The 14,634-nt window shown below is 48.7% G+C and overlaps 1 protein-coding gene across 4 annotated transcripts in view; it reads left to right on the top strand.

Moving 5' to 3' along the window:
• The window catches only part of LOC125448209 (integrin alpha-7-like), a 184,049-nt gene that overhangs the window by 153,842 nt on the left and 15,573 nt on the right, over positions 1-14,634 (top strand). For 3 of the 4 annotated variants that reach the window (XM_059643436.1, XM_059643435.1, XM_059643438.1), the window contains 7 exons: positions 612-689; positions 1,799-1,901; positions 2,762-2,932; positions 4,324-4,431; positions 7,550-7,663; positions 9,074-9,172; positions 10,032-10,157. In XM_059643436.1, coding sequence (XP_059499419.1) covers positions 612-689; positions 1,799-1,901; positions 2,762-2,932; positions 4,324-4,431; positions 7,550-7,663; positions 9,074-9,172; positions 10,032-10,157 — 799 coding nt within the window. Of the gene's footprint in view, positions 1-611; positions 690-1,798; positions 1,902-2,761; positions 2,933-4,323; positions 4,432-7,549; positions 7,664-9,073; positions 9,173-10,031; positions 10,158-11,721; positions 11,850-14,634 lie in introns of all 4 variants that reach the window. The other variant, XM_059643437.1, reaches the window with a different exon arrangement.

The raw sequence follows: 14,634 nt of genomic DNA, 5'->3' as shown, positions 1-14,634 counted from the left end.
TGTAAAAGAACTTGCCTCTCACATCTCCTTTGAACTGTCCCCCTCTTAACTGAAATGCATGCCCCTTAATACTAGACCTTTCAACCCTGGGAAAGAAGATTCTGACTGTCAACCTTACCTAGGCATCTCATGATTTTATACACTTCTATCTGGTCTCCCCTCAGCCTCTGCTGCTCCAGAGAAAACAGCCCGAGTTTTTCTAGCCTCTCCTTATAGCTCATACCCTCTAATTCAGGCAGCATCCTGGTAAACCTCTTCTGCACCCTCTCCAAATCATCCCCATCCTTCCTATCGTGTGGCAACCAGAATTGAACACAATAGGTAGAATTCCTTTTTAAATTTAGTTGTTGACAACTTATGAAAAAAAGCCAAAGAGCTGTAGATGCTGAAAAGCAGAAACAAAAACAAAAATGGCTGGAGAAACTCAGCAGGCCTGACATCTTCTGGGGAGAGAAAGCAGAGTTAACAGTCCTGTAGAAGGGGCACCGGACTTAAACATTGCATCTGCTTTCTCTCCACAGATACTGCCAGACTTGCTGAGATTCTTTGTCAATTTATCGAGATTGTTATGATAAGAATGATGAAATGTGGATTTTTGCTCCTTCCTGCAGCATCAGCGAACAGACCGGTTTGGATCCAGTCACAGCCACTGCCCATGTTATGTTGGTACTGCCAGTCTCTCTTGTTCCGTAAGTGTGCCCTCCATCTCTGGCAGAGCTCAGCTTCCTCTGTTGCGAAAATGTCACCTTGTCAAAGAGCAAGTGTCAAAGTTCAAAGTGCAGTGGATTAGCCACTGGCCCACAACCTAGCTGAGAGCATTGGAAATGAAAGTCTGCCATGTCTAAATGTTGTCCGTGCACTGAATTTGAGCAGCCTCGCCATGGCACCATGTCACACAGCTCCCACAGCAAAAGAACGGCATAACAGAGAAGTTGCATTAGCACCTTCCACGGCCTCAGTAATATACATTACAACCAGTGACATACGTTTGGTATGTTGTGGCTGTTCTACAGGCAATTTCTACATCGAGATAATCGGGTCATACTCTCCTGACTCTGCAAGCTTGCTGAGTGTAAATTGACAGTGGGGGTCGGTGAGGAGTTGCAACAGTACTGGTGTCTCATTAATGTGATCATCGAGTCCTGGCTGGTCAAATTTGCCCTGAATTATAAGCAGTGCCTTGTGCTCAGCAATAATTTTCTCAATTTCTGGTGTTTTTGAATTTGTGCAGCCACCAACTTGGGGAGCTTATTCTCCCAGAAACCTGGACAGTGTGGATGTTGGGAAGATGCTTCTGTTGGGAGGAGAGTCTCGGGCCCGAGGGTACAGCCTTAGAGTAAAAGGAAGACCTTTTAGAATGGAGATAAGGAGAAACTTCTTCAGCCAGAGAGTGGTGAATCGATGGAATTCACTGCCACAGAAGGCTGTGGGGACCAGGTCATTGAGTATATTTAAGACTGAGATAGATAGGTTCTTGACTGTCAAGGGGATCAAGGGTTACGGGCAGAAAGCAGGAGAATGGGGTTGAGGAACTGATCAGACATGATTGAATGGTGGAGCAGACTCGATGGGCTGAATGGCCTAATTTTTTCTCCTATGTCTTGTGGATTGTGCCTCTTGCCATTTGCCCAGTGTGAACTGGCATCGCCAATGCCAGGTACCCGCAAGCAGAATGCTCCATTGTCCTGCGATCACTGTCCGTCTCCCTGGTTCATTTGTTTGTAGGCGGTGAGCAGATGAGTTGTGGAACCGGCAAATGTTGCTTCATGCTGCTGTGTTTTCTTCCCACATTTCACAGAAACGTCGAGCCACAAAATGTGTTTTTTGGAGGTAACATAATGGGAGAAAGTGCCATGAGGAAAGAAGAGGATGTGGGCAGTCGCGTTGATTATATACTAACGGCAAGTACAAGATCTTCCCTACTTACTCATTGAAGAGTGAAGCTTACCATGGAAAATGAATAGGAAGGGATTTTGGTGCAATGTGATCTATTGGAATAGCCATAGGCAACATCTGAGGAATAGGGGTGGGCTTATATCCCTGGGCTTCTTTATAAGGGACTGCATTGGAGATGTTTGGGCCGTTTGGGATTCTAGAAACCAGAAAGTGTTTTGTGACCCGTGGGCTCCTATAAGCTGATCCTATACTCTCAGCATAAGAGAAAGTGTTGATGGTGAGTTTAGCCTTGTGTGCCATGGGATTGTACACTAAAATTTGGATTCTCACACATTCTTAGGAGGGGCCTCTTTAAAATTATTTATTCAGGGGATGTGGGTGTCACTGGCTGGGCCCAGCATTTATTGCCTCGTCCCTAGTTGCCCCTTGAGAAGGTGGTGGTGAGCTGCCTTCTTGAATCGCTGCAGTCCATGTGCTGTGGGTTGACCCACAATGTCCTTTGGGGAGGGAATTCCAGGATTGTGACCCAGTGACAGTGAAGGAACAGCAATATATTTCAGTGTATTATGTTGATTGATTGTCTTACAACAATTTTGAGACTCTGATCTCTGTGCCACTCCTCTCGAGCCTGGGGCCCTTCAAGCCAACTGCTGTTGGCACACTGACCACCTTCGTGACACGCTAAAGTTGTCATGAGAAACAGAGATAGGGCGAATGTGGCTTTTGCTTTCGAAAGGTGGCTTGTAATAGGGAATGAAACTAGCGTCTCCTCGGGCCTGTTTGCTGTGCAGTAACATGAGGAGAAGGTTTCTGAACACAGTCCAAGCCATGCCCAAGCTCAATCCCCATCTTCTCTTTCTGCCAGGTGCTGAACACTGGTAAGGTCCTAAAAACTTTTAGCTCTGCTTTCCTGAACATCCACTGGCCCTATGAGATCAGCAATGGCAAGTGGCTGTTATACCCAATGAAGATCGAATTTGAAGGGGATGAGAATACACAGTGCTCTCCTGCCCTTGCTATCAATCCACTCAAACTGGTAAGCAGCTCGAGCCCACTATCATTATTAGCAACTGTGCAAGACTTAACATCTATTCGCCTGGGAAGTGCCTCGCCATTAAACACTGGGACTACGGAACCTATTTTTCTCACCCCTGCCCACTGCTCCCCCTCCCTTCATTCCTTGGCTTCGCATTCCATCTGTCACCATGGTAACAGTCTGAGATTTAGCTAGTCCGTTCCCTATCTCAGTGCTATATTCAATCCTGAGATATGTTTCTGACGCCATATAGTCATGGTGTCACTGAGACCTCTAATTGGTACCTCGGTAAGATCGCTCAACTTTTGCCCCTCCCTCAGCTCACCACCTGCCAATTTTACCTCCTCGCTGATCCCCGACATTCAGCCAAACCCCTGCTGCCTGTGTTTCATCTCGCACTCAATCCCGTTTCCCTGTCGCCCCCTTCGCCCTCCCTGACCTGTGTCAGACCCTGGCCAAACAGCATCCTGTGATTGAAATTCTTCTCCTTGTTTTAGAACCCTTCCACATCCTTATCCAACACCCCCCCAGCCGCATCCCAACCACCATCCCCTCCTGATCTTTGCCACCTCCGTCAGCCCCCATGATCCTCTCTGAGATCTCTGGGCTCCTCCAACCATAGCCTCCTGTGCGTCCCCCATTTTAATCGCTCCACTATTGGGGGCTTTGACTTGAACTGCCTTGCCTATGAACTCTGGAACTGCCTCCGGAAAGCTCCCTGCCCCTCTATCCTCCCTCTCCTTCTTTAAGAGGTTCCTTACAGCCTACCTCTTGGATCCAACGTCTGGTCACATGACCTGATATCCCTTTATGGGGCCCAGTGTAACTGGGAAGCGTCATGGTATGCTCCTCCATGTGAATGGTGCCGCATAAATGCAGGTTGGGAGCTGGAGGAACACAGCAGGCCTGGCAGTGTCAGGGGAGCAGGAAAGCTGACGATGAAGAAGGGTCTAGGCCCGAAACGTCAGCCTTCCTGCTCCTCTGACACTGCTTGGCCTGCTGTGTTCCTCCAGCTCCACACTGTGTTATCTCAGATTCTGCAGCATCTGCAGTTCCCATTATCTCTGTATAAATGCAGGTTGTTGTCTGAGCTGGTAAATCTGCGGGATTTCAGGATTGAAGCTGCTTGGCCCGGTTGCACGATTGCACCTTGTGGCTGGGGAATATATTTCAGAGTAATCACTGATCTCGCTGGATACACTTCTGGAGGGAAGGGCAATGTAGCCGCTTCCCGAACACTCCCCGAAAGCAAGACTCAACGTCTTGTCTGACAACTCCACTGCCATTTCCTCTTTGGCGGGGCTGCTGGAGGAGTTTCTCTCTTTTAAAATCAGAATCTGGGGATGTTTTTTGAAACCGTTGTGCTTTAATCTTTTCTTCTGTATTGACAGCCACATGATGAGGATAAACGAGGGTTGTGGAGCCCCGCGCGGTTACAGAATGGAGGCCAACAGCAATCAGTAGCTCATCAGACCGAAAGCAGAAAGTCTCTAACCCTGGTAACTGGCCTGAAATATTAACCGCTCTCTTCCTGTCAACGGGCTGGGCCTGGAATATTTCAGGCAGCACTTGTTAATCTGATAGACCTACTTGCAAGCAAAGGAAACTGGTTTCTCTGTCGGTTTATTTGCAGCAGTCCATAAAGCAGATGGGCAGAGAACTTATCCCCTCTGCCGACTTCAAAAGGAAATTGGATGGAGGCTCCAGGGAAATAAACTTCCTGCGGGGATGCAGCGGAAGAATGGGACCAATTGGATTACTCCTCAGAAAGCCTGCATGGATTAAGGGGCCGAGTGACCTCCTTCTGTGCTTTGGTGGTTCATTGGCCACTGACACCTGCCCCATTTTGGTGGAAGCTGGCTCTTACCTTTTTATTCACTTGTGGGATGTGGGCATCAGTGGCTGGGCCCAGCCTTTATTGTCCTGTCCCTAGTTGCCCCCTCGAGAAGGTGGGGTTGAGCTGCCTCCGTGAACCGCTGCAGCCCATGTGCAGTAGGGAGGAAATTCCAGGATTTTGACCCAGCGACAGTGAAGGAACAGTGGTATATATCCCAGGTGCCTCAGAGGAAAACATGCAGGGGGTGGTGTTCCCATGCAGATTGGACAGTTAAGGTACTGGAGGGGCAGGGATTAATGGGCACTCTAGAGAACCAGAGAGGTGAGCTTGGATAGAGAGTTAAGAGGCAAGAGAACTGGTCATCGATGGAGATTTAGGACAGTAGAAAGATAGTCTTCAATGGAGAGATAGGCAATTAGAGGGATGGTCCCTGATGGAGGGATAGGAGATTAGAGGGATGGCCCCCGATGGAGGGATAGCAGATTAGAGGGATGGTCCCCGATGGAGGGATAGCAGATTAGAGAGATGGTCCCCGATGGAGGGATAAGAGATTAGAGGGATGGTCCCCGATGGAGGGATAGGAGATTAGAGAGATGGTCCCCGATGGAGGGATAGGAGATTAGAGGGATGGTCCCCGATGGAGGGATAGGATATTAGAGGGATGGTCCCCGATGGAGGGATAGCAGATTAGAGGGATGGTCCCCGATTGAGGATAGGAGATTAGAGGAATGGTCCCCAATGGAGGAATAGGAGATTAGAGGGATGGTTCCCGATGGAGGGATAGGAGATTAGAGAGATGGTTCCCGATGGAGGGATAGGAGATGAGAGGGATGGTTCCCAATGGAGGGATAGGAGATTAGAGGGACAGTCCCCGATGGAGGGATAGGAAATTAGAGCGATGGTTCTCGATGGAGGGATAGGAGATTAGAGGGATGGTTCCTGATGGAGGGATAGGAGATTAGAGGGACAGTCCCCGATGGAGGGATAGGAGATTAGAGGAATGGTCCCCAATGGAGGGTTAGGAGATTGGAGGGACAGTCCCCGATGGAGGGATAGGAGATTAGAGGGATGGTCCCCGATGGAGGGAAAGGAGATTGGAGGGAAGGTCCCCGATGGAGGGATAGGAGATTCGAGGGATGGTCCCCGATGGAGGGATAGGAGATTCGAGGGATGGTCCCTGATAGAGGGATAGCAGATTGGAGGGATGGCCCCCGATTGAGGATAGGAGATTAGAGGAATGGTCCCCAGTGGAGGGATAGGAGATTAGAGCGATGGTTCCCAATGGAGGGATAGGAGATTAGAGGGATGGTTCCCGATGGAGGGATAGGAGATTAGAGGGATGGTCCCTGATGGAGGGATAGGAGATTAGAGGGACAGTCCCTGATGGAGGGATAGGAGATTAGAGGAATGGTCCCCAATGGAGGATTAGGAGATTGGAGGGACAGTCCCCAATGGAGGGATAGGAGATTAGAGGGATGGTCCCCGATGGAGGGTTAGGAGATTGAAGGGACAGTCCCCGATGGAGGGATAGGAGATTAGAGGGACAGTCCCCGATGGAGGGATAGGAGATTAGAGGGATGGTCCCCGATGGAGGGTTAGGAGATTAGAGGGATGGTCCCCGATGGAGGGATAGGAGATTAGAGGGACAGTCCCCGATGGAGGGATAGGAGATTAGAGGAATGGTCCCCGATGGAGGGATAGGAGATTAGAGGGACAGTCCCCGATGGAGGGTTAGGAGATTAGAGGGACAGCCCCCGATGGAGGGATAGGAGATTAGAGGGACAGTCCCCGATGGAGGGTTAGGAGATTAGAGGGACAGTCCCCGATGGAGGGATAGGAGATTAGAGGGATGGTCCCCGATGGAGGGTTAGGAGATTAGAGGGACAGTCCCCGATGGAGGGTTAGGAGATTAGAGGGACAGTCCCCGATGGAGGGTTAGGAGATTGGAGGGACTGTCCCCGATGGAGGGTTAGTAGATTAGAGGGACAGTCCCCAATGGAGGGATAGGAGATTAGAGGGATGGTCCCCGATGGAGGGTTAGGAGATTAGAGGGATGGTCCCCGATGGAGGGATAGGAGATTAGAGGGACAGTCCCCGATGGAGGGATAGGAGATTAGAGGGATGGTCCCCGATGGAGGGTTAGGAGATTAGAGGGATGGTCCCCGATGGAGGGATAGGAGATTAGAGGGACAGTCCCCGATGGAGGGATAGGAGATTAGAGGAATGGTCCCCGATGGAGGGATAGGAGATTAGAGGGACAGTCCCCGATGGAGGGATAGGAGATTAGAGGGACAGTCCCCGATGGAGGGATAGGAGATTAGAGGGATGGTCCCCGATGGAGGGATAGGAGATTAGAGGGATGGTCCCCGATGGAGGGTTAGGAGATTGGAGGGATGACCTGCTGCAGACAGTTAGATGGTTAGTGTGGGTTTCAGTCGTCTGTGAAGCCTTTATCCTCAGATTGCTTTCTTTGGAAAATTAAGGAAATGTCCTGACCTTAGTAGAGGACTGTCACTAGTTACTGCCCAAAATTCCATGCTGCTGGTTTTGATTGGCCGTGCTTGTGCCTCATTCCCAGTTTTCCTGTGTCAGCTCTGCAAATGTTGCATGACTGGGAAGAAGCATGCAGGATCTCCCAGTTGTCTCAGGGTTAACCCAAGACTCCTTCGATCGAAGTTAAATGCACACAGTCTTTTCATCAGAGTGCCCAGGAGCATACGTGACATATTGTCCATTTGCAAATTGTGTTGAGTTTAATGTTGAGCATTATTTTCCCACAGGACTGTGAACAGGGCACTGCCCGATGTATTGATTTCCAGTGCCCTCTACAAATTCTGAACACAACAACCAGTGTAAAAATAGGTGCCCGACTGTGGAACAGCACCTTTCTGGAGGTGAGCCATTCCAGCAATTGTATGATGAGATTAATTTAATGCCAGTTTGTTGGAAGTAAGGTCTTTAGCTCTGTTATTGGTGAGTTTCATCAAGGAAATGTACTTGGATGAACATCAGTCTAATCCCTGGTGACTATAACTCCAGGGTTTAAAGCTGGCCAAACATTAGAACCAAATATAGTTGTTATTATTGAAGGTGGTTAGGAGAAGAATCACTCAAGACCCAATTTGAAGAGCAGAACAGGTAGAAGGAGCTGACTGATGTCCTCCTGTGCCCCTCATTGCCATGAGATTGTCCATTCCACTGTGAGGACAGAGGGTCACCAAAAGGTGGGAAACTGAAGCATCATATCTTTCAGGTAAAACCTTCTTCTGGGTTGGATTTAAGGCCCCTTATTGGAACAGAGCCAAGGGCATTTGAATAAACCAGCTCCTGATCTCATTGCAGCCTTGGCTCATACGTGGACAAAAAAGCTGAATTCCAGAGGTGAGCTGAGAGTGACAGCCCTTGACATCAAGGAGCCCGAGCAAAACTGGAATCAGTGGGTATCAGGGGGAAAATTCTCTGTTAGTTGGAGTTACACCTGACACATTGGAAGATGGTCGTGGTTGTGGGAGGTCAGTTATTTCAGCTCCAGGGCATCTCTGCAGGGGTTCCTCAGGGTAATGCCCTAGGCCCAACCATCTTCAGCTGCTTCATCAATGACCTTCCCTCCATCATCAGGTCAGAGAAGTGGGGATATTCGCTGATGATTACACAATGTTCAGCACCATTCATGACTCCTGAGACACCGAAACAGTTTGTGTTCAAATGCAACAAGATCTGGGCAACATCCAGGCTTGGGTTGACAAAGTAGCAAGTAACATTTGTGCCACACAAATATCAGTCTGCGACCATCTGGAATTCTCTCCCTAATGGCATTGTAGGTCTATCTACAGCTCACAGACAGCAGCAGTTCAAGAAGGCAGCTCACCCCCACCTTCTCAAGGGGCAACTAGGGACGAGGCAATAAATGCTGGGCCCAGCCAGTGATGCCCACATCTTTGAATAAATGAGAAAAAAGGAACTGCAGTTCCATCCTAATGTGTACAGAGCAGCTGACCTCCCTTACTCTGAGGGCCTGAGTGTGAGCCTCTTTGTGCAAGGTGTCCCTATGTATGTGTTGGAGGCTGTCTCAGCTCCCAAGGTGAAGGCTGGTGACCTGGTAAGGTACTGGAAGGCTGCCAGCCCACCTTTTGAACAACTCCTTCTTGTATCTTGAGGCTCTGCAACCATTTGAGAGCCACGCCGCTGTCTGAACTTGTGCTGGTGCAAATCCTGCTGCCTCAGCTTGCTGATCGCAGTCAGGAATGAATGGGCTGGGAAGGAGGAAGTGATGGACATGCTTTAACCTGTTGTTAACATTTCAGGAGTACGCTACATACAGTTCTATCAAACTGACCATCCGTGCCAACATCAGCGTGAAGTCAAGTATTAGAAACCTAAAGGTGAAGGAAGCTGCTGCTGAGGTACAGATATCGCTCCAAATCTCACCTTTGCTGAAGGCTTCAACACAATGATTTGGAATATTTCAACACAAGGCCACAGGGCTGTCTGACCTTATGTTTGGAAAACAGTCAGGAAGGGGATCAAGGGTTATAGGGGAAAGGCAGAAGAGTGGAGTTGAGAATGACCAATCGATCAAGATCCCATTGAATGGTGGAGCAGACTCGATGGGCTGAATGGCCTACTTCTGTTCCATGTCTTCTGGGAACATGTGCCATAGCATCACCACCAAAAGGCTCTCAAGGGTTAGAAACACAGACCATTGGAAGTTTGTCTCCCTGCCTCACCTGCTGTGAGCTTGGCAAAACATATTGACAGTGTAAACCACGAGGAAGGTCCAATTTTAAGAATTGAAGCTGGATTTCCCTCACATCTCTGGCTTTCAATTGGGAGACAGTAACTCTTTCAGGAAAGCATCACCAGCTAGCTGCTCCCCGTCCTTCCTGACGTGACACCCCCACCCCCCAACTCCTTCATTTTACCTCTGCTCACCCACCTCCCCTTCACCCTTCCTTAACACTCACCATCTCCTCCAGCTTTGCTCCGCCAGCAGAAATGTCTGTGGGGCCCTTGTGGAGAGAGAAAGATACAGCAGGGGTGAGGGGCTCCAGCTACAATGTCATCCTGAGCTGGAGGATGAGAAATGGCAAGATTGCTATCATGATAGGGATCTCTGACCAGGTCACCCTGCACCTTTCCACACCCTGTTTCATGGGCCTAACGTACAGCAGAAGAACATTACTTAGCAAGAGGGTAAAATGATAAGTCAGTTTCCGAGTCTGTGAGCAGAAAAATGACTGTTATCATCTTTAACCTATGCAGTATACCATACAAATATACCCAGAGAAGACAAGTGTGGGATATGTTGGAGCACCCTGGTTGATTATACTCATTGCTGTCCTGGCAGGAATCCTAGTGCTGGCTCTACTCGTCCTCCTACTTTGGAAGGTAAGCATGGATCTGACAGAAAAACTCACTCTTTAACTGGAATGCTTTGATTTAAATCAATCCACATCAGAGACCTCTTTTGGCTTTGCTTCTTGCCCTGTGGGGTTGAAACATATATGAATTTTTTTTTTGCAGTTACTTGCTCGATGTTGATCCACCGTTCCACTAAAGTAAAAACACTGACAATCATTTACATTTGGCACAATTATAAATGTTCGTTCAATTAATTTGTCTGATGCTACTTTAGACACCATGAGGTGAACTTCATAATGTCACACGGTGCTGAAACTTAATTCTTTCTGCTGATCTTTCTCACATGTGAAGGGAAAGCTTTTGTTTTATTTGTTGGGAGATGAGCCATGTAAACATCGCTGACCGTCCCCAGCTGCCCTGTGAAAGGGTGACTGTGAATCAAGCCTGGCATCAACAAAGGTAGGAGCTGCCCAATCTCCTCATTAGCATCCTCTTCACTGACGCCTGGGGATTCTCGTGAGAACTGGAAGCACTGTCTCACAGCAATGGCCTTGACATTGGCATACACTTGGAATTGTGAGTCCACAAGCAGAAGTAGGCCATTCAGCCTTCTGAGGAAGGGTCACTGGATCCAAAACGTTAACTCTGTTTTCTACTTCGCAGATGCTGCCAGACCTGCTGAGCTTTTCCAGCAACTTTGCTTTTGTTCCTGATTTACAGCATCCACAGTTCTTTTGGTTTTATTGAGTATTAGGTGGAAACTTTTCACCATGGTATCGCCACCCAGTCTTTGACTTGCATGAGACTGGTGAGACCTGTGGGTCAACTCTGCCCTATCCTTATCTTTTAAAGCAAACTTCGACTGGCTTCCACTCCTGGTGGCACCGTGCAGGTTTGGTCACGGTTTTAACCTGCTGTGACCTTGTGATAAGTAAGGCCAATGTGAAAGACCCGAATTCATTTGCTCAGCGACAAAGGTGTGACTTGAATTTCAAATGCACTTTACGTGCAGTTGGAATTCTCAAACAGCAAAGGATTAAACTTTCTCACTTTGATTGCAAAATTGTTGGTTGTAAATGGAATTTTGCACTGTCTAACTCACCAAGGGAGCTTTCTCTAGAGACTGGTGAAAACCTCTATCAATCGTCATGAAGCTTGCAAAATGGACTGTAAAACTCATTCTGTATTGTGCCAAACAAGGGGCAAACTCAATAGCTTGAGGTGTTGGCACGGGTGCCTGCTGGGTTCAGAAATTCCTGCCAATTCAGGAACTCTTTACAGGATGGCAGGAATCTGCCATCAAATTGGCATAAGGGTGCCAGCAGACGGCATGCAGCAATAAAATAACCCACATGGTAGAAACCAGAAAAACGCTGCCTCTCATAGCCCTCTGACCTAAGGACAGTGCAGTGAACTGGGCCGGATTGCTTTCTGATTTCTTGTCCCTTGGCTGCATTCCTGAACCCTGGCACACACCTGCACCCCACCCATGCCCCCAACCCCACCTCCAAACCTCGATACGGGTGCCACCTTCACCTGTCCTAACTTGCTTGACCTGTCATAACGCTGGACAAACGTTGCTTCCTTGTAGTGCGGTTTCTTCAAGAGAACGAACAAAGAATCTCAGTATGAAACTGAATATCACAGGGCTCACCTTCAAACACAGCCATCCGACCAGGAGAAACAGGCCACCGGAGCATAGTGCTGACATCTGCAGCGGTAATTGTAGCCACAGGCCTGTGCTCGCTCTGACGTTGCTGTGGTAGTACCAGTGGGATATAGTGTGTGTTTTTTTGCACGGGCACTGGATGTTGGAGGTGTGTAAGGATTATCAATAAGTCTCACGTATTGAAATAATGGGATGTGTGAAGTACAATCTTCTACCTCCCTTCGAAAAGATGACTGAGCCAGTCACACTGAATAATTGGGTGGGTGTCCCATTCAAACAGTTAACAGAAATTAAAGCTCATCCAGGCCCCATTACAATGAGACTGCGAGCTCGAAGGTAATCCAACTCAGGCGAAGCCAACCCGCTTCTCCCTCTAAAAACGCTGCTTGCAAATCCTTCGAGCTGCTGGGGTTGAGTCACTGAGCCACCAGACCTCGCTCCACTCCCCAGACACTTCATTAACCCATTGCTGGATGCCGCAAGGCTTTGAACTCCATAACATCGAGAGAGTTTTGCTTTTGGTGAGGGGTGGGCTTGGCGGATACCCACCAGGTAAATTCATAGCCCAAACTGATTCCATCATCCAGCTGCAGCCCCTGAGCTGTGGCTTCAGCTCCCACGGTTGAAATATTCCTTGCGACTTGCTCAGAGAATAATCCTTACACCACCTCCCCACCCTCCCATTCCCCACGTTGCTGTACCATGGAAAGAATGGAATGGTTTGCACTGTGTGGTAGCCATGCTGTTCAGTTCATCTCTGTGATGCTGTCTTATTGCTCCCTTACTTGAATGTGTGTGGTATGTGCACAACAAGATTAACTTGAGATGCTCTGCATGTGGTGCATTTCATTTGAGTATTTTTGTCCCTGCGGTATCAGACACCTGTCTTCCCAAATGCTTGGTGTCCTTTGCTTTCTTTGAAATAATTCAATCAGCTTCTCTCTTTCTCCCCTTTATGTTGGCCTTTGGGGCGTTGAGGCTATTGGTGTTGGTTTCAGTTTGCATGAAGGAAGGTCACTGCAGTGACACTCGCACTGTGGAGAATGTTAAACAGTGTCTCGGTTTTCTGCCTGCTCCCCCTCGGGTCTCCCTAGGTTGCTTTTAGCCCTTGAACAGGCCCCCTTCATGCATCAGACTCTTTGCCTGTGTGTAACGTCCTCAAGCCTGATTGGCAAGGGAACAAGGTATGGAGTGTCTGATGTGACTTAAAGTGACACCGCGCCCCCCCCCCCCACCCCGCAACAGGAGTTCTGAAGAAGAATGGCTCTGTCCCAACAATCTTAGAGAAAATGAACTCGGAGCAGAATTGGCATCTGGGGTGGGCCAGGGGAGTCTCATCGAGACATGGAAACATAGAAAATAGGCCATTCAGCCCTTCAAACCTGCACCACCAGTCAATATGATCATGGCTGATCATCCAACTCAGCCATTCCATTTCCCTCTGTAACCTTCGATAACTTTAGCCCTAAGAACTGTATCTGACTCCTTCTTGAGAAAAGCTGATAGGCTATTGATAAATTCCAGGATATCCCAAAGTGCTTTAAAGCCAGTGAAGTACAGTCACTGTTTGAATGTAGGAAACAAGGCAGCCAATTTGTGCAAAGGAAGATCGCAATGTAGCACTGGCAAAACAAAGTCAGGAGTGTGATGGGATACTCCCCACTTGCCTGGATGGGTGCAGCCCCAACAACACTTAAGAAGCCTGACACCATCCAGGTCGAAGCCCCCGCTTGATTGGCCCCACATCCGCAAACATCCACTCCCTCCACCACCGACGCTCAGTAGCAGCAGTGTGTACCATCTACAAAGATCCTCAGGCAGCACCTTCCAAACCCATGACCACTTCCATCTAGAAGGACAAGGGCAGCAGATACATGGGAACACCACCCCCTGCAAGTTCCCCTCCACTCACCATCCTGACTTGGAAATATATCCCTGTTCCCTCAGTGTTGCTGGGTGAAAATCCTGGAATTCCCTCCCTCAGGGCATTATGGATCAACGCATAGCACATGGACTGCAGCAGTTCAAGGAGGCAGCTCACCTCCACCTTCTCAAGGGGGGCAACTAGGGACGGGGCAATAAATGCTGGGCCCAGCCAGTGACACCCACATCCCATGGGCAAATAATAATAAAGAGCATCTGTTTTTACAATTGATTCAGCTGTCAATATTGGTCCTGTTTTCTCGGAATAGCACCATGGGATCTTGAACACTCACGTGATGCAGCAAACAGGATTTTGATTTCACATCTTGCCTGTAAAAAGAGTATCTCCTGGCAGTGCAGCACTCCCTTAGCACTACAGTGCTACCAGTGGTAGAGCAGGCATGGGTTTGAATCAGTAGAACAGACTTGGATCCACAACGTTGTGAGTTCAAGGCAAAATTGCTCCCACTGAGCAACATATCTGCCATGTGTAGCCAGCTGTGAGCCAATTGGTATTTGCTGTTGTCTCTCACTGTCATCGTTTCTGGTTCAGTCGAGGGTTTGAGTGTAACAGTCAAGCCTGAGGCTCCTATGCAGTAGTGAAGAGGTGCTGCACTGTCTGAGGTGCTGGTTTTGGGATAGCTGTTATTTGGAGGGCCCTCATCTCCTTTTTTGGGTGTATCTGTACAACCGCACAGTGTTTTGAAGAAGGGCAGGGGGAACACTCCCTGGAGTCCTCAAATCATCAGTCACTATCGCATGAAGGCGATTATCCGATCATTGTCACATTGCAGTCCCCGGGAATGCACGGGTTATCTGTCACATTTCCTGCGCTACAAGGGTCACTGTGCCTTAAAATAAAAATGTTTAATGGGTGGCAGGGCACTTTGAGTCATCCAGTGGTTGTGAAAT

The sequence above is a fragment of the Stegostoma tigrinum genome, chromosome X (assembly GCF_030684315.1).
Source record: "Stegostoma tigrinum isolate sSteTig4 chromosome X, sSteTig4.hap1, whole genome shotgun sequence".
In the NCBI taxonomy this organism is placed as follows: domain Eukaryota; kingdom Metazoa; phylum Chordata; class Chondrichthyes; order Orectolobiformes; family Stegostomatidae; genus Stegostoma; species Stegostoma tigrinum.
The sequence above is the reverse complement of the archived record's forward strand: the minus strand, read 5'-3'. Positions and strand labels throughout refer to the sequence as shown.